Raw genomic sequence first — 19,235 nt, forward strand, 5'->3', positions numbered from 1 at the left:
TAGAAAGAAGAAAATGAGAATGAGACATCCTTCCATCCAAGACACAATCTTGTAAAGAAAACAATTATAGGTTGAATGCGGAAAACTAAGCTATGACGGGACCAATAATTACTTGTGTAAAACAATCCGAACAAAAACACAACATGTCCGTGTCCATTAAACATGTTAAAAAAACTTCGCAGATACAAAAACAAAGTAAAAGTACAGTTGCATGCTTACTACCTTCAGAACAAGGGGAACAGTTTGAAGGTCCTAAATACGGAAAAAATCAATACTTATAAATTCTGTTAACACTGTTATGTATATAAATATTTCATATTAATGAAGAACCAAGTCTTCGCTTTTTTACAAATACAAAATTCAAGGATCACACATTTTTCTTTAACTATCTATACGAAAGTTGCTGCCCCCATGAATATTAGCACGACTGTTAAGACTAGTAAGTTTGGCTTATGGGTAACTGTGTTTTCACTGTGTTTTCACTGTGTTTTCACTTGTTTCGATGCTGTCTGGTGGACGAATTCATAAAATCTTCGTGTCATCACCAAACATATTCAGGGCTATATATCGGGTAATTCAAACACTTGTTTCTTCGCATATAAACAACTCTTCGTTAATCTGAAAAACTAAGCAAAATTGTTAATCCCGCATTGCACGAAAAAACGTGTTGTATTTCAGTAAATAACACATGTTCTTTGTTGAGGAGTCCATCATGCTAGGTAGCTATTTAGTGGATTGATAAAAAAACAAAACAGGTAAAAAAAAATTTGCGTAACACGTAAATAAACAACTTAATGTGCGAGGAAATAAGTATGCTAATTTATGCACTTCCATATAAGGTAGTGATCCCCGACCTGTTTAAAAACAAAGGGAAATTAAAAGGACTAAATCACACCATAGAAATATCTTAATAACACATTCTAAATACGAAAGCTGTTATAACCAAATTAAATACAGTTAATAATAACGATTTATTTCATTATTTGACCATATATTCCAGTTAAAATTTTACTGCATAGATTCTACTCTCAAGTCTCTTTAAGTTATATAATATGATTTACACCATTTACATTAAGATTTAATAATAGTTGTGTCATTTAACAAATCAATGAAATTTTAGCAGTTGGAATTGATTAAAGAGGGACGAAAGATACCAAAGGGACAGTCAAACTCTTAAATCCAAAACAAACTGACAACGCCATGGACAAAAATGAAAACAAAGACAAACAGAAAAACAATAGTAACATAACACAACATAGAAAACCAAAGAATAAACAACACAAACCCCAACAAAAACTAGGGGTGATCTCAGGTGCTCCCGAAGGGTAAGCAGATCCTGCTCCACATGTGGCACCCGTCGTGTTGCTTATGTGATTACAAATCCGGTAAATAGTCTTATTCGGTAGGTCATATTCATGAAGGGGAAGGGGATTGTAGTTACGACGTAAGAAACATATATATCCGATATCATTTGTGAAAAACGGTTATTCCATAACGGTCAACATACTCGTGATGGCGTCCGTAAAATTTACGAAGGGATGATTTCAACTGCACCATTTGGAACTTTTGGTTTAATAGCTTCCTTGTGATATCTTAAATATTGCGGGATATATAAATATGTCATTATGTATTTCGTAAATTGTTTTGTAATAAATTAGACTCTCAGTTTTTTCAATTTATATGTTTTCTCATAGCCAATTTTATATATTTTTTATATTGTTTTTATGGAGACATTTTTTCAATTGATCATCAAATCATTAGTCAATAAAATTTTTCATTTTTAAGATGTTTTTGTGAAAAGGAAATTATTATCCCTACTATTAAAATATTAAATGTGTATTTAAAGTATGCATGAACAAGCAAACCTGTTTTTAATGTCTCTAATCTTTCAAATATGGTGGCTTTTATTCAATCAAAGGGCCCCAACGATTTGATCCAACTAATTTTCTTCCACTAATTGTTTAAATTTTTTGACTTCAAATAAACTAGAAACTGAGATAATGAAAGCCTATCAAAACTGTAAAAGTAATTAGACATAAGAAGATGTGATATCAGTGCCAATGAGCCAACTCTCGATCCAAGTCACAATTTGTAAAAATAAACCATAAAAGGTCAAAGTACGGTTTTCAACATTATCTAAATACTTTGTCCCGCTAAAACTTGTATACAAGTTTAATTGTTGATTATAGACTGCTTTATACAAAAAAAAAAACTATCGTCTTCTAATACAGGGAAAACACAACTTGATAATATGCTTAAGTAGTGGAAAATATTACTCTTCTTTAAAACAAAAAGATCAACTACCCATCAACTTTAGAAATACATTTAAATTCAGAAAAGAAACCAGGTTCATATTTAAAGTACAATATATTATATTTCATAGCAATTTATAACATTATGGTAATACAGAATAATATCATAATCGCTTACAGATTAAAAGATAGTGCAAACATCTCAGAACTAACAAAACAAAAGGATGTTTTGGAACAGAAAACACGAAAGCTTGAAGAGGAAGTTCAAGATCTCAAAAATAGGTACGCTATATATATGCACAATATATTTTGACCATGTAATACATCAACATTAATTGAAATGTATCTTGTTTAAATTACAACTATTATATAACAAAGAAGTTTCCCCTCTGTCTTCCTGTATATCATACCTGATCTATATATCTCCCTCGCACATATTACCAATAAATCCAGTTATAGAGAATAGTTATCGCACTGTAAAAACTGCTAAAAAAAGGCAACCGTAGTATACCTCTGTTCAAAATTCAAAAATCAATAGAGAAAAAACAAATCCGGGTTACAAATTGAAACTGAGGGAAACGTATCAAATATAAAAGAACAACGACACAATAGAGACACAACACCGAAATGTAACACACACAGAAACGAACTATAATGTAACAATGGCCATTCTAAATAAAAGAAAAAGGTATATATTATTCCGTTTAATGTACCATTCTATTTACATCCTATCATTGTTTTGTTCTTTACATGGGTCCTAAACAATGAATAGCAATGTACATGACAGTCTCTTTTATAATCTCGTTTTAACAAATACAAGACTAGACCGTGACAATTAATCACAGTTTTTTTTTATATATACCTTTTTCTTTTAAAACATTTTGTATCCCATTGGTGTTAATTATGTCATAAAAACTTTATCTTAAACAATGTATTTGAAGGCTTTCAAACAATACAGATGGACATGTACAAGAAATTCATCAACTGAAACAAGAATTAAGTAGCACTAGGTATTGTATAGATTTGACCGTAACAGTAGTATTTGAAATCGGAAATGAAAAAAAGACTCATCAGTGACGCTCAAATTCAAGAAAAATGTAAAAATGTCTGAAAAGTGTACGAAGAAAAAAGTCGTGGCTAGCTTGAAAAAATATTTTTGTTAATGGCCAGCAGTTTTTTTCTTAAAAAGTATATAATAATGATGATTTGTGCTTAATTCATGCTTGTATCATAATTTGCACCACTCCCTAGATTTTGCTTGCTTATCTTCCACTAAACACAAAACTTTTGAATTATACATGTATATAGTATTACCTACCATTGAAACGTTACAATACATTCATAGAGAAGAATATATAATGAATATGAAAAAAGTCAAATCTTAGGTTGGTTAAATTAAGCTTCCTTTTATGTTCATACTGTATGAGAAATGATATGGAAATGAATTAATAATTGATCATCGCTGAAACAAGGTCAAACACAAAAAAACATGACCAATGGGTGTGAAGACATATTTAACGTGTCCAAGTGAAAATGACACCACAAAACTGTGTTTTCATATGTTGTTTCTAACCCTATCAAGAATCCGGAGGTTGTGGATGCTTTATCCTCTTTGCATGACAAATATGTCGTTGTTCCAGCCGATAAAGCCTTCAATAATATTGTCTTCATATGTAAAAAACATTATTTACAATGTCTCACTATAGAGCTTGGAATTGATATTCCAATGGGTACTAATTGTGCACCCCTGCTGGCGGATTTGTTTTTGTACTCGTATGAAGCAGAATTAATTCAAAACATTCTAAAAGACAAACAGAAAAATCACCTTGCTAAATTCTTTAATTTTACTTTCCGATATATTGATGATGTTCTATCATTGACTAACCCATACTTCAGCCAATACTTACATCTCATATATCCTAGTGAACTTGAAATTTAGGATACTACTGATACTAGAAGGACTGCTTCATACCTTGATCTTTTCCTCAATATTGACGTAGATGGACGACTTCACACGAAAATCTATGATAAACGGGACGATTTCAACTTCCCAATTATCAATTCCCCATTTCTCACTAGTAAAATACCCTCTGTCCCTTCGTATGGTGTTTACATATCACAATTGATACGTTATTCACGTGCTTGTTCACACTATACGGACTTCATATACAGGAGTGTGCTCCTAACGCAGAAACTGCTCCAACAAGGTCATGAGGAGGACAGATTAAAATTGACACTCTGTAAATTTTATGTACACCATCACGAATTGGTGGATCCATACGATGTGTATTTAATCAGACTAGCTAAGGACATTTTTACCACATGGTAGATTGTGGTTTGTCATTGTGTCGTCTAATCTTTTAATTACCAAACGTGACTTATTCCCGATTGTGACTGTTTTGCTGAATGTGAATTCGCATTACTATAAGACGTGTTACGGTACTTGTCTATCCCAAATTCATGTATTCAGTTTTAAAGTTTAATGTTATATTTGTAATTCTCATCGGATATTGTCAAATGTGTTGACGTCTTTTTTATTATATTTATGTGTTATGGAAAGGAAAATTAATCACCGCTTCATTTATTTGATTGAATTTTGTTCAACGTTTGAAGTTTGATTCATAACAAACTGGGCATATATATATTATAGTTCATTGCTAATAATAAGTATTGCAATATGCATTGTGTTTAAATGTAATATAAGTATTTAGTTCTAATATAATCTTAAATCTATCCTAATTCTATCTTACTTTTGAATTATAGTTTTTCATATGTGACGTCATTTTTGTGCTCTTTAAGAAATTTCATAAATTCAAATGTGACATATTTTTTGTGCCTTTTCGCCATCGTATGTAACGTCATTTTTATGATTTATAGTTTAAACATATTTATTTATAGTGGATTGGGAAACAAGTTTTGCAACTTATATTAATCCCTTTCCACTTTGCGGGTACGAGTGCTCCCTTGTAGCGGCATTAGCCTACTCTTTTTCGAAATCTACAAGGGTGTCTTTAACGTGCAAGAGATATGGCTCTCTCTTAACACGGGTCAGCCATTTATCTTCCCCTTCCGACGGACTATCATCGTTTCCTCAAGACCATACTCGCAAATGGTGTCAAGGGAGAGCCGAAAATTGAGTTCCTGAAATTTTCATCCAAGATAGGAATCGAACCAGAAACCTTTGTGCTAGTAGTCCGATGCACTAACCACTACACCACGGCTCTAATGATTTATTGCGTTGAGGCCTGGACTGAGTCGATTGTGTCTATTCTGTGTTGGTCTTAGCATTATGTATTCGGGTTAAGTTTTCTGTAATTAGTTAATAATTTAGTTTCATTATGTATATCTCTTTTATATTCATTTGATAAAATTTACTGTTTGCAATAGCATTAATTATTCTAAATAATTAGGATGTTCTTATCCCAAGCATAAAAACGCAGCCGTATTTGACACAACCTTTTTCAACTTTTGATCTTCAGTGCTGCACAACTTTGTACTTTTTTTCACTTTCGATATTTTATATCTGGGCGTCAGTGGTGAGTCTTGTGTGGACGAGGTGCATTTTTGGCGTATTGAATTTTAAACCTGATGCTTTTTGTTATCTATTTATCATGTGTTTCTTTGTCTAATATGTTCTCTTCTTTATTTGTATTGCAGTCCTGTAATATTATGTTGTTATTTCAATCTTATATTTAACATTGCTATTAAAGTGCGAGGTTTGGCATGCCCAAAACCAGGTTTAACCCACCATTTTGTCCTTTAAAAATGTCCTGTACCAAGTCAGGAAGATGGCCATTGTTAAATTATTGTTCGTTTCTGTGTGTGTTATATTTTAACGTTGCGTCGTTTGTTTTCTCTTATTTTGAGTATTAATTCACATTGCGATAAGACGTGTCACGGTACTTGTCTATACCAAATTCATGTATTTGGGTTTTATGTTATGTTTGTTATTCTCGTGGAATTTTGTCTTATGCTTAGTCCGTTTCTGTGTGTGTTACATTTCAGTGTTGTGTCGTTGTTCTCCTCTTATATTTAATGCCTTTCCCTCGGTTTTAGTTTGTTACCCCGATTTTGTTTTTTTTGTTCATGGATTTATGAGTTTTGAACAGCGGTATACTACTGTTGCCTTTATTTTGCACAACATAACATCAAATTATGTAATCAAGATGACAAGATAGCAAAAAAAAAAGGAAAATTTGAAACGATTTTCAATCTTATAAATGATCACTGCTCCCTAAAACAATCAGCATAAAAAAAAACCAAAAGGATCTATATATCGGGTTGTATAATGGTATTAACATATTAAACAACACATAAATAAGTAATTAAATCCAATAAATTACAGAACAAATGCAAAGGGACAAGTTTCACAACTGCAAAGCCAAAAGAACGAATTAGAACAAAAATCGAGAAACCTGGAAAAAGAAGTACAAGTCCTTAACAACAGGTACATTTATAATAGATTTTGTAACATATTGTTAAATATTTCCTTCTTGTGTGATTTTTGGAGTAAACATCAAATGAAATATCTCGTCATGGGTAAATATTTTTTTCTTTTGTTTGCTTTCAAACGCTGACATGTAATATACGTAATAAGTAATAAATGGAAGCGTCATGTATTTGCGAAACGGTTGTAAAAATCTCTTTATTTAGTTTTCCTGTCATGTACCAATACATATTGATTTGTCTGCTTCTTGTTTTTGTTATTGTTACTACAGCATTTAAACTGCATTTTTCATTCCGTTAACAAAAAAAAAAACAAAAACAAAAAAACAAACACGACCGCTCCTTGGATTTTTTATGACAAAAACAAAACAGAACAATTATTTATTTAGGTCGACTTTAATCGAATTTTTCAATTGGCTTTGGTTTTGATCTATAAACATCAAAACACAAGTGTATCTTTAATATTATTTATGTTTAACCAGTCTTTCAGGCACAGCAAGCACTCATCAACAGGAAGTAAATCGGCTGACAAAAGCACTAAATGACACTCGGTAATATTTAGTTTTAGCGTCACACATTCTATCTAACATTTCAGTGGTTTATAAAAGACAAACGAAAAAGGACATTGTCTACGTTCTCGCATCGCACATGACAAGCGAATGACGCTTCTCACGTTTTGAAAATCAAAGTAGTTTAAATAAAAGAAACTGCATATTTGATTAATCCAGATGTATTAGCAAACAAAGAATAAAAAGAAAGATGACAATCTTAAAAAAATTGATGAGATATGGAACTACACTTTTTTTGTACCATTTCCAATGCACAGTTTGAATGTTGATTTGTCATTAATTTGTAACATGGCATGCAACACCAAAATGTGGAATTAAGTGATTTATAATAGGTCTTTAAAGGTTTGATATGACACCGAATTTAAATGTTCTTTGACATATATCTTATTTGCAGAAAAAGACTGTTGAATATTTGCTTTAATACCATATTGCAACTATAATCATATAAAAAACATATCTTTTAATTGGTAATGAAGCTAACTAATGGCTGCAAACGTTCATAAAAATGGCGAAACTACGCTAAATCGAAAAAAATATTAGTAAATACTAGTATATTGTATAATTCTTGAAATTTACAGCACAGTCCCAAAAAAATAATATCATAAAAATACAAAATGCGAAAACATACCTTCTTTTTTGATCTTATGGTGTAAGATAAGAAAGAAAAACAACATGAAAGTCACGAAATTATGTATTATATTCATTATTGCCTATTTCATTTTGTAAAAATGCAAACAAGACAAACGTTATAAAAATTATATAATTGCAGAGGTGAATTAAGTGCTAAATTATTTGAGCTTACAAACCAAAATAAAGGAATGGAGCAGACAGCAAAGGAACGTGAAGAGCAAGTACAAAACCTAAATAATAGGTATGCATAATATATATAGTTAAGTAATCATGGTAATAGAAAGAAATGTTTCATATATTTTAAATTGTTTTACATCTCAAAGTAAAATTCCCAGTTTCCTTGTACCGATATATAAGCATTTTATCTTTATCAGAGTAAAGGTTTTGTAAAGTGAAAACGTTTAGGAATATTCGCTACTCTGTTCAAAAGAATAAAACAAATGAAATGTCCATGTTTTTTAAATAGAAGTAATTGAAGAGTCAGTTGGGAATGATTATCTCATATTTCATATATTTCACAATGACACGCTTGTATTTAAAAACCCAAAATACCTAGGATTTTATATGTTTTTTTAACCTATATGTGACAAAACTTTTATAAGGAAACAATGGAATATAAGACATCATTTGATTTATCATTAAATGAAAGGAGCATCCGAAACCGTTGGAATTTCTGAATTTTTGAAACGTTTTTCCCTTTACAAAAATGACTTTCAGAATATAAAAAAGGGTAAATTTGTCCTTGCTGATTGTTAAATATTTGAAAATGGGAAACACATATTGAATGGTCCTTTTATTCTACCATGTCTGCTTAGGAATTAAAATTTTCGAATCAATAACTTGGAAAGTCCGAGCTTCTTAATAATACAAGATAACCATAATAGTTTGGAAAGATGAAAATGAATTGATGCGATCATGTCAGTTATACTTATGTGAACAATATTGTTTTCCCTGAATAAAAAAAGACCCCATGGTGCTTTTAGAGAAGAAATATTCAAATTTTAATGACTCAACCATGTTTTGGATCTAGTCATATCTGGTTACTGATTAAATAAAGGAATTAATTGGATTGTCATATCTGACATATCTGTGTGATTAGAAAATTGCACTTTGACACTAGAGAATTGCATGTTCCTGATATATACTACTAGTATATTACAATTTCCGGATAGCATGTGACTAACAGCATACATTTCATATACAACATTATTTAAAAGGATTTACTGGGCTGAACAATCACAAACAGAGGCTCAAAGACAAATAGAAGGTTATAAACAAGAAGCTTCGAATGCCAACTCAACGATACAAACGTATCAGCAGCAGATTGCAGGTTACAAGCAAGAAGCGTCGAAGGCCAACTCAACGATACAAACGTATCAGCAGCAGATCGAAGGTTATCAAAGGCAAGTATTGCTCTTTATCATAATTCAAAGTGGTTCTACGAATAAAATACCATTAAACCTTTACTGATAAATTGAAGGACATATGCGCGGATAATGTCAGAACATGGACAACACGTGTGAGATTTTTTATAGATATGAAATCGAAATGAAAAAAAAATCGGACAATAATACTCATGTTACATTTATTCCAGAACAACAAATTCTGTTAAATGACTGTCCTATCTCCATAAAAAGTATTTGGTTTTACTTGAAAACAAATTCACATGTCATTTCAATCACCGCATATATTACTAGATATCAGTTAAAAGATGTATTTTATGATATAATAGAATGCCCACCTGAAAAATGATTACGTACTTACATGAAAATTGTGTAAAAAGAAATCAAGGATAGTTTTATTAAGTTTATAGTCCTTTGGAAGTTCAGCTCAGTTAAGATATCTTAACTTTTACATTTTATCAACTGTTATTTGGTACATCTTTGCAAACTTTTCAAAACGCTATTTTTGTTGTCAATCTGAGTTGAAAATCATGTGTCTTTCAATCCATAACAAAGTGTAACAATAAGGACGTAAAGAATTAAATAAACAGTAATTTAGATTTTTTATCTAAGAGTCACAGTCCTTGATTTAATAGATCTTTCGAATCAAGGTTACTTTCGTTACCCACTGTTGTGTTTTCTATGGCGTTCTTTTACTCTTATAACAATTCATTCAAGTTTCGAAGGAGTCACACAAGATTAATAAAAAAAACAGCTATCGTCATTACTCATCTACACATTTCTCTGTTGTGATTTTTCCTGACTTGGATATAACAAATTGGTATACATGTATGTTTCATATCTTTATTTATAGAAAAATTATCTTTTTCACAGAAGAGATGGTTTTAATGTTTCCATTATTATAAAGTCTCTAATATAATTTCAAAAGCTACGTCCTATGGAGTATCTATTTCCAGTTTACACGTCATTAATTGTTCTAAAAATGTTGCATTTCATGTGTTAATGACACATAAAAGGTTTTATGGACTCGTTCATGGTTCAATTGAGAGTATGGATATATATATATTGTCACTGATACCCGAAAAACATTCTGCACCGGGCCGTCATTTTCCCCTTAGTATCTGATGCTGCTTATTACAGGATTTGTAAGCTCCTATGATCAACAAGTCGGATGCTTTAATGTGATTAGAAACAACACAATACAATCTGGAGTTAAGGATGCTCAGTATTCTTATGTAAATGCAGGCCTCTGTTACCTATTGTTTGTGTGTTGGTCTTGCTTCGTTTCAGTCATGGTCAAAGTCAAGAGAGCTTAGCATAATCGCATTGTTTGTCCGTCTATCCGTCTGTTTCTAGTGTACGAAAAAAATGTTTTCTAATTACAACTTTGATGTTTCTTGCTTAATCAGACTGAAACATTTACAGATTGAAAATACTAGAATCGGAAACATATTTTTCAAGAACTACAACATGAAACTTTAGAGGCATCGATTCTTACAACAATAATACTTAAATACTTAAACTGTATTTTAATTCTTTTTTTTTTGTATTTTTAGACCGTATGTATGCAAATATATGTGCCCTAAATGCTGGTAGGTTTTGAAAACACACGTTTTTATTATAGTTATTTATTAGTCTAGTAATATACTGTAAGTGAATAGGAACTATCAACTACAGATTATTTGAATAAAGACTGACATTCCATTCGTAAACATATTACTAGTTTTAATTTTAATATAATACGACGTCGTTGTGTGCGATATGGTATTTTCGCTGATTATTATGTATTGTATTGCACACTGTTATTTCGAACGGAAGTCTATTCATATACAATTTATTTTACCTTTTTTTTTCTGTCTGACAACACGGTTATGATATATCATTAAAGAACTTTAAGAACTATATTACCATTAAGGTGAAATTCTTCTGTTTATGAATGTGTGGTTAAGTCTGAACAGATAATAATGCAATAACTTATTAGATAAGAATAAAAGCAAAAGTAATTTAAAAATTTCATAATTCAATATTGTTAAACTTCTGACTTCATAACGTAATAACACAGACGACTGTTTTTCTTATTATTTTATTTTTTATTTTAGCAACATGATGACTTCAAAGTGAGTTTTGTAGTAGCCAAAGAAGATTGTTTCCCTTAACAACCTTATCATGGTTTTTATTTATATTATGCTGTCAATTGGCAAATTATTGTTTAAGTTAATTTCTTACGTGACGCTGAAGAAACATTGCAATTGTAATTGCTTCCAATTTTAGCTTATATATCAAGGTAAAACATCTAGACATTTTCTATCTGGAATTGTCGGCACTCTTAAGGTGGTATGGGTGTCTTCCCCCATCTTGGATTGTAAAAAACAGAGAACCAAAGGTCAAGATTTTCTATCAAGTTTGCAAAATTTGATGAAAGAATGCAAATATTTAATGTTAAATTTCATTTAAAATAATCAATTAATAAGAATATAACTTATAAATATTAATATTTTTGCAAATAATGATTATTTTTGGTTGTTTAGAAAAATAAAAATAATCGGCATTTTAAGGGGAGGTAACTCTAAAACAGCATTTTCTGAAGAATTTTACATGGAATTTTCCTATTTTGTATTTTAGCTTGAAAAAACGTACGGTGATCCTATCTTTTCTTTTGGTATTCTCAAAGCATTGTCTGAAAGCTATCTTTTCCTTAAGTATTTTACAATTCTATCATTTTGTGTAGTTTCTAATCACAAAATGGTGTTTTTTTCTGTGTAATAAATACAAAATGTGTCATTTTGTCACGTCCTGTAGCTTGCAAAAATGCGCGGTGACCTATCATTTTTATTATATTTTTCAACATATATCAATAGATACTACGTTTTGGCAAAGTATGAACAAATTCTTTCATTTTTATTTTAGACTCCCATTCCACCTTAAGCCATTTACTTTAAATTTCAATGTTAAGGCGATGCATGTTATAGCTGACATTGGTATTCGTTTTGCTTTTAATTTCAAAGCCGTTCGGTGAAATTATTTTGTTACATCCAAGTCATTTAGATTCTGTTTGATAATCGTCTCATTGGATATCATACGATATTTTCTTGTTAGTAAGCTGGTATTTTGTAAGAAAGTTTGATAAGGTTCTGGGTGTATAAGCTAGTATTTTGATTATTCTGCCGAATGTATGTAGTAATCTCTAGCTGCTCCGCAAATAAAAAGTTACAACTATTATCGATATAGCCAAATGCATAAATTAAAAAATATTCATTAATCGATACGATTATTTTTTGTCAAATTTTAACTGTACGATTGAAGTAAACGAAGCTAGTTCCAGAAAATAAGCATGCTTATTGTGTCTTTAATTCAGTTAAAGGATGTGTGAAACTTTCATTGAAGAGTAATTTGAACCAAGTTGTATATTCTTATGAATGGAGAAATCGATAATAAATGTGAATAGTTGATTACGATTTATGAATAGTCGAAATCATTTAGATAATTAGAAGTGAAGTTTCCTAACGATATTGTTCTGTAACATTTTTGTTGTTTGTCAATTTCAGCGTTTCTCAAGGGATGCCACCAACACCGTAAGTACCAGTAGATGCATTATTTTTGTTTAACAAACACAGTTATATATTTAATCAAAGTTTAATAGTTTGGAATACATTTGAATGCCTTAATGAACAAAATGATATCACCTGATATTCAGTTTGAATGAGAATTTATCCGTTATAGTTTATTTTCTGACTAATGAATTGTTATGCTACTTTACAAATGTCCAAGTGAATGTCCAATTTGAATGATATGATTTTTTCTTAAAACCGTCGTCTTAATCTGTTATACGTCACCTCGGTATAAAGGATGAAATAATACATTGAAAATATTTTGTGGTAACTTACATACACGTCTTTTTGGAATAAGTTAAAAGAAAGATAATCCATTTTTGTATGACATCACTTCGAGTTAAATCTTATTACCATCATATGAACCAACTCATTATGCAAAGATATGTATAATGCACATCTGGTTATTATCTAGCAGTCACAATATGTCTCTTAGTATAAAATTTTGGAGATATGCATCTCCATTATGTAGTAAATGCTTTTTGCCAAATCAGCAAACAATTAATCATTACCTCAATTAAAAAAAAACAGTATTTTTTTTTTATCAGAGCCAGTAAAATCGCAATGCATAGTTATTTTGTTTTATAACAATTGAGATTCTTCTTTGTTTGTTTTCAGGCAAATTATGGGGTAAGTATTTTTAAAAAATTGCTAAAACATGAACAAAAATAAAAATGAAAATGATTTTAAAGATATCTATTTATTATAGATTGCATACATGGTATCATAATCAAATGATTATGTACGAGAAAGCATACAGGTCAGCAGTTAGTCATTTTGATTTACTCCATAATATAGAAATCATATTTCGATATGATCGTTTTGCAATTTGGACCTCTATGACCTTAACCAGGGTTTCCGCTGGCGGTCGCCATTTTCGCAATTTGCGAAAAAATAATAATTGTGGCGATTAAAATTCGTCATTGGCGAGAGAATTTGGCGAAAGAAATATATATAACGATTTATTTTCAGCCATCTTGTTTATTTACTTTTTTCGAGTTTCTCTGACTTTACCGATCAGACAATACTCGGAATTCACCTTGAACTCGTTAAGATTTTGACAGAAAATCAATAATCAGCTGATTGCATTTATAGCTATTTTCAGCTACCGACATCAAAGGACTAATTAATAAAAGTGTTGATTGTATGATATGGTTAAATGGCTTCTGTCAAATGTCACAAAGGGATTTATAACCGCGTTGCGACGCACGTGTTAGAAGCAAAATTGTTTACGCTTCCTCGCCTTCTTTTGATGATAGTCCAGAAAAGAACTGTTGTTATGACGAAAAATGTTCAAAAGCAAGGAAGGTCTCTGATTTAAATCTTTACCATTTAACTTTCATTTAGATCTTTGATTTGAGTGGGTACTTTAAAGTTGTTTCACTGACACACGTGATTCAAGCATATAGTTTGACTTTTTTACGAAGGTTAGAAGTAGAAAAGAAAACTGTCGTTATGAAAAAATCTATTCAAAAGGTTGGCATGAGAATAACCCTTCAATGTAATGACTACACTTTGCAAGAGGGATCAACTTCAAGTGATAAGGTGTTTTGTTTTGTTGTAAAAACCACTTCTTTTTTAAGGAGGAAAGGGGGGGCTGGAAAAAAAAAAATAAAAAAAAAAAAATATTTGTGTTACTTGGCGAAAAAAATGATAAAGTGGCGAAAAATATATTGTTTTGGCGAAAGGGGTGGCGAAAAAAATAATTGACCCCGGGGAAACCCTGACCTTAACAGTTCATCAATTTATAAATAGGGATACAGACATTATGTGGAAGTAATCATCATAACAAAACAGAGTGGATGCATTGTAAAATACTTTTTTTCGAAAATTCAATTTACGTCTACTTTTACATATTTGAAACTAGCATAATATATAAACAACTAAGATTTGATAGGCCTTCAAATGTTTAAACACATCGTTTTGGTATAATATGATTGTCCACGTCACGAACAACTACATACATGTATGAAACATTCTTGATCAATGACCTATACACTAATTGTCCGCATACGAAGAAAAGATTTCATGTTTGCAAATAGTAATAAGAGAATTTTCATAAGTTTTCGATAGAATCACACAAGTTAAAATGGTCATGATGATACTTTTCGTTACTACCCATTACTTTGATGTTATAATCAACCTATATTAATTATTTTAGGATGTGTATGTGTGGGTGAGTAAATTCAATATTATTTACCAATAGAAAATGTACACTTGTTTAAAAACATTAAAAGGCGCAAAATACACGTCTTCAATTTGCTATTTGAAAATTGAAAGCATTTAAAATTCAGGGATGTATCTCACTCATTTACATTGTTGATTCCTTTTCCGGGTTTTACTTTATGTTTTGTACTCTATAGTTTGGTCTCGAGCTTCAATGATGAGACCCTGTCTGTCGAAATGTGTATGTAGCCCCTACCTAGGTCAAAACAATTGATACCGCAAATGTTAGTAGTATTGAATTTGAAGAACATGTCACTCAAATAATTTTTAAGTATATGCTTCATACAAATCCAAATGTTTGATTTTTATTTATAATCATATAATTACAGATTATCAATGGCTTTTCAAACGAGAGATTGTTTCTCAGGTACAATCTCATCGAGTGTCAACAGCCGGGATATTAATGGTAGCCAAGAAACATCCACTAATTTGAAAGACCATTGATAATCTGTGAATCGTTTTATTTGCTATAACGTTGTTGATGTTTACATTGACAACGACACGCATACCCGTAGTTCTGACGACACTTTTCTATGTCAAGCCAGAAGCATGAGACCAATAATACCACAAAAATAAAGATCAACGAAAAAATACTCAAAATAGTGATTACATTTATAATGATTCAAATTGTTTCGTATGAACCAAGAAGCATGATAAATATAATATAGATCTTGCTACACATTGTCGACTTTGCATTTAATGGTGGATTATTTTTATCTGAATATTTTTTTTGTCGTATCACATGCCCTTAGCTGATGACAAAAAAAAAGAAACATCCATTATGTACGCCTAAAAAAACAAGTGGTTTATAATCAAGGGTCTCTCCCTACATACAGGTATACACAGAAGTGCCGCTGATATGAATAACTTTTTTTAGGATGGAGTAGGGGCATTAAGGCCTGGATTTGGCCCCAAAAAAAAATAATGTTTGATATCTATTTCAAATTGGCACATAATGTTAAGAAATGCATAGGTTAAAAAAATATAAAAGAAAAACATAGCTATTTTTCCTGATGGCGTCATAATTACGTCATAATATGTTCTTTTTTTTTTTTAAAATGATGAAAAATACAGATTTTATGCAGGTTTCCATCTTTATTTCTGTTTTGAAAACATCGTGCGCAGGCAAGAAACAACAAAATAATTTAAGAGAAGCTTTATTATTACTATTGACATGATCCCACCAAATATAAAAATGTTTCTTGGTTGCGCTGATACCTTTTCAATCTAAAATATATATAAAATTTGGTGAAAAACAAGGAAAATCACGAAATTTTACAAAATATGCAAATTAATCAGGATTTGTTGCCATGGAAACTTGTTTAATGTCAATTTTTTTTTATCTGAGTACCTTGTACTTTAGTACGGTTTTCAGTTATTTAAGAATACATGATAACTTTTAAATTTGCAGTAATGTTTGGGCCAGATAAGGGCCTTATTGCCCCTACTCCTATCAATGGGATACAACTTTCGAGTTCGATGCATTTTCATCAACAACTTTGGGTTTAGTGAACATCATTTGTACGGTTAGTGGCATCGTCACTTCCCTTGAGCTAGTAGATAGAAAACAATGATGCTTAATTGCAAATTTTATTCCGCAAATTGAATTCTCATAATCAACAATTGCCACTGCTGTCATAAGGGAATTATGATTAAGTACCTACAGAACAAAAAAAATATGTTTAGTTTATCGTTCACTTTGACGATCACGAAGACGCATGATGAACGTTAATAGTACAGGGATGCAGGCGATTCCCTCTATCTGGCAAATGACGTCATAAAGACGCGCATTATTGACAATTTTTTTCCCGGTGAAGGACAAACTCGAAAGTGGTATATTGGTAGGAATGTATATGTCAATATGTCAAACATGCTCATGTCCTGTTAAGATTTATACAAAGAAGATGTTGTATGATTGCCAATGAGACAACTCCTCACAAGAGACCAGATGACACAAAAATTAACTACTATAGGTCACCGTACGGCTTTCAACAATGAGAAAAGCCCATACCGCATACCTACAAAAGGACCCGAAATGACAAATGTAAAACAATGCAAACGAGAAAACTAAATGCCTTATTTATGTATGTCTGTGTTCTGACCTTTTGTATCTTATAATATGATTCACGGGTCCCATGTGGTCTCCTTTAAATATAAGATCTCATGGTTTGTAAATATGTATATACATGAATTGTGATTTCGTAAAACTAATTCTAGTATATCATAAGGACTGACGTGGGAACCCACACTTTTAGGTTGAGACTCCACTTCCCCTTGTTTAATATTAACTTAGATAGAACGTTTTGCCACAAAAAATGATCATCTTATATCATACTAGAACACACCCGTGACATTGCGGGTCCGTGACTGAATTAAAGTATAACTATGCGTAAGCCTTATTTTAGTATTGGTATTGTCATCTGATCAAGTCATGCCGATTATAAGATGCACAGTTTTCTCTGCTTTCAAAATCTTTCAGTTTGAATCCTTCAACCTGGAACTTACCAATTATTGGTAATATTAATTATTTGGACAACAAAAGGTCTTGGAATATAGTGTTGTTTAATCAAGATCTTGGAATGGAGTATTTTTTAATCAAGAGCATTGTCCTATATTTATTAATTTAGTTATAAATAAAGTTGAATTCTTTGATTCGATGTTTAATCACCCCTAGTTTTTGGTGGGGTTCTTGTTGTTTATTCTTTAGTTTTCTATGTTGTGTCATGTGTACTATTGTTTTTCTGTTTGTCTTTTTCATTTTTAGCCATGGCTTTGTCAGTTTGTTTTAGATTTACGAGTTTGACTGTCCCTTTGGTATCTTTGGTCCCTCTTTTAATGTCATGCCCCCTAACAAATTTTAAATTGTACCGATACACCTTATTTCAAATCCAGATTTTTACTATTCGTATTGTCATCTTAGAAAGTCGTACTGCTTAAACTACTGTATTAGGTTACAATTTGACAATGATTGAAATAAGTAGTGTCAACACTGTAAATAGGACCCTTGTATATAACAAAATACGAAATACACCGTTTGGTGGTGCGCCTGTCAGATTAGAAACGTACAGATAAGGTCATAGGTAACAGGTTAACATTCTATTGTTATCGGTATTGGATTCGACCCCATAATTTGTTAATTATTGACAATATTAATTATGTTGAAAACAAAAGGGTCTGGAGTAGTGTAATTTTAATCAACACCATTGTCCTATATTGGATATATATAAAATTGAATTCTTTGATTTGTCGATTTTACCCCATCATGCTCATGACGGCTGACAAATATGACCTCGTTATTTTAGTATTGTAGATTAGTTATATTGATGTCTCTTATTTTTTTCTGTTAAATGAGATTTATGTCTTTTCAGAGTTGGTCTCCATATTTACTGTGGTTCATCGATGTAAAAAAGATGGAGAAGCAAAAATAAAAGCTATATTACGAATAGTTTGAACAATTCATACCTAACAACAATCAATTATATTATGCATCTTTTGTTAAGTCTGTACTTCATATTTCAACTATTTCGACAGAAAATAATAGTAGTGTGCAGAATCTCTACAATAATATTTAATAAATTTACTGTACAAATATTGTGATATATTCTAATGATTTTTTATTCTTTTTCCAGCTTGTAGTTTAAATGGTTAAAATATAGTTGAAATATTATTTCATGTGTAATCCATATAAAATATCTGGTTCGTTCATAATGAAATAAATGAGAGTTATATAACACCTTTAATAGCCAAGTTGTAAATTTAATCAAAATTGTTGAAACTATACTCTATACGCTTTGTTACAAAGTGTCACCTATCATGAATTACGATATGACAGGATATTTCACCATTCATTTGCTAATGTGCATTTCGTTTACGGTCTTGTATATTTCTCCGTATTACTTATATAAATATATATTAATTATTTTTACATGCACTTAATTCTTATCTTGATATATCACAAATGTCTTTTTAAATTCTATACCTGATGCATGATCCGCTTTACATGTTTAACGAAGTCATTATGAGGTTATTGTAGATGTTATTTCAAGATATATTTTTAACAATTTAGTGCTCTATTTTATTGACTCGTCAATTTCAATTTCA

The 19,235-nt window shown here is 30.9% G+C and overlaps 1 protein-coding gene and 1 long non-coding RNA gene across 2 annotated transcripts in view; both read left to right on the forward strand.

The window, feature by feature from the left end:
* LOC134698072 (putative leucine-rich repeat-containing protein DDB_G0290503) overlaps positions 1–9,649 on the forward strand; it is a 35,424-nt gene extending 25,775 nt beyond the window's left edge. Inside the window, exons 8-14 of the mRNA XM_063560362.1 lie at positions 2,433–2,534; positions 3,194–3,262; positions 6,598–6,699; positions 7,181–7,249; positions 8,037–8,138; positions 9,115–9,300; positions 9,595–9,649. Of these exons, the coding sequence (XP_063416432.1) occupies positions 2,433–2,534; positions 3,194–3,262; positions 6,598–6,699; positions 7,181–7,249; positions 8,037–8,138; positions 9,115–9,300; positions 9,595–9,649 (685 nt within the window). The remainder of the gene's footprint in view (positions 1–2,432; positions 2,535–3,193; positions 3,263–6,597; positions 6,700–7,180; positions 7,250–8,036; positions 8,139–9,114; positions 9,301–9,594) is intronic.
* A 1,205-nt stretch (positions 9,650–10,854) lies between these two features.
* Positions 10,855–18,684, forward strand: LOC134695912 (uncharacterized). Its single transcript, XR_010102862.1, has 6 exons — positions 10,855–10,892; positions 11,400–11,417; positions 12,846–12,872; positions 13,527–13,538; positions 15,070–15,084; positions 18,503–18,684. It is a non-coding gene; the product is annotated as an uncharacterized LOC134695912 (long non-coding RNA).
* Positions 18,685–19,235: the final 551 nt, after the last annotated feature.

Source organism: Mytilus trossulus, chromosome 14 (genome assembly GCF_036588685.1).
Source record: "Mytilus trossulus isolate FHL-02 chromosome 14, PNRI_Mtr1.1.1.hap1, whole genome shotgun sequence".
NCBI lineage: Eukaryota > Metazoa > Mollusca > Bivalvia > Mytilida > Mytilidae > Mytilus > Mytilus trossulus.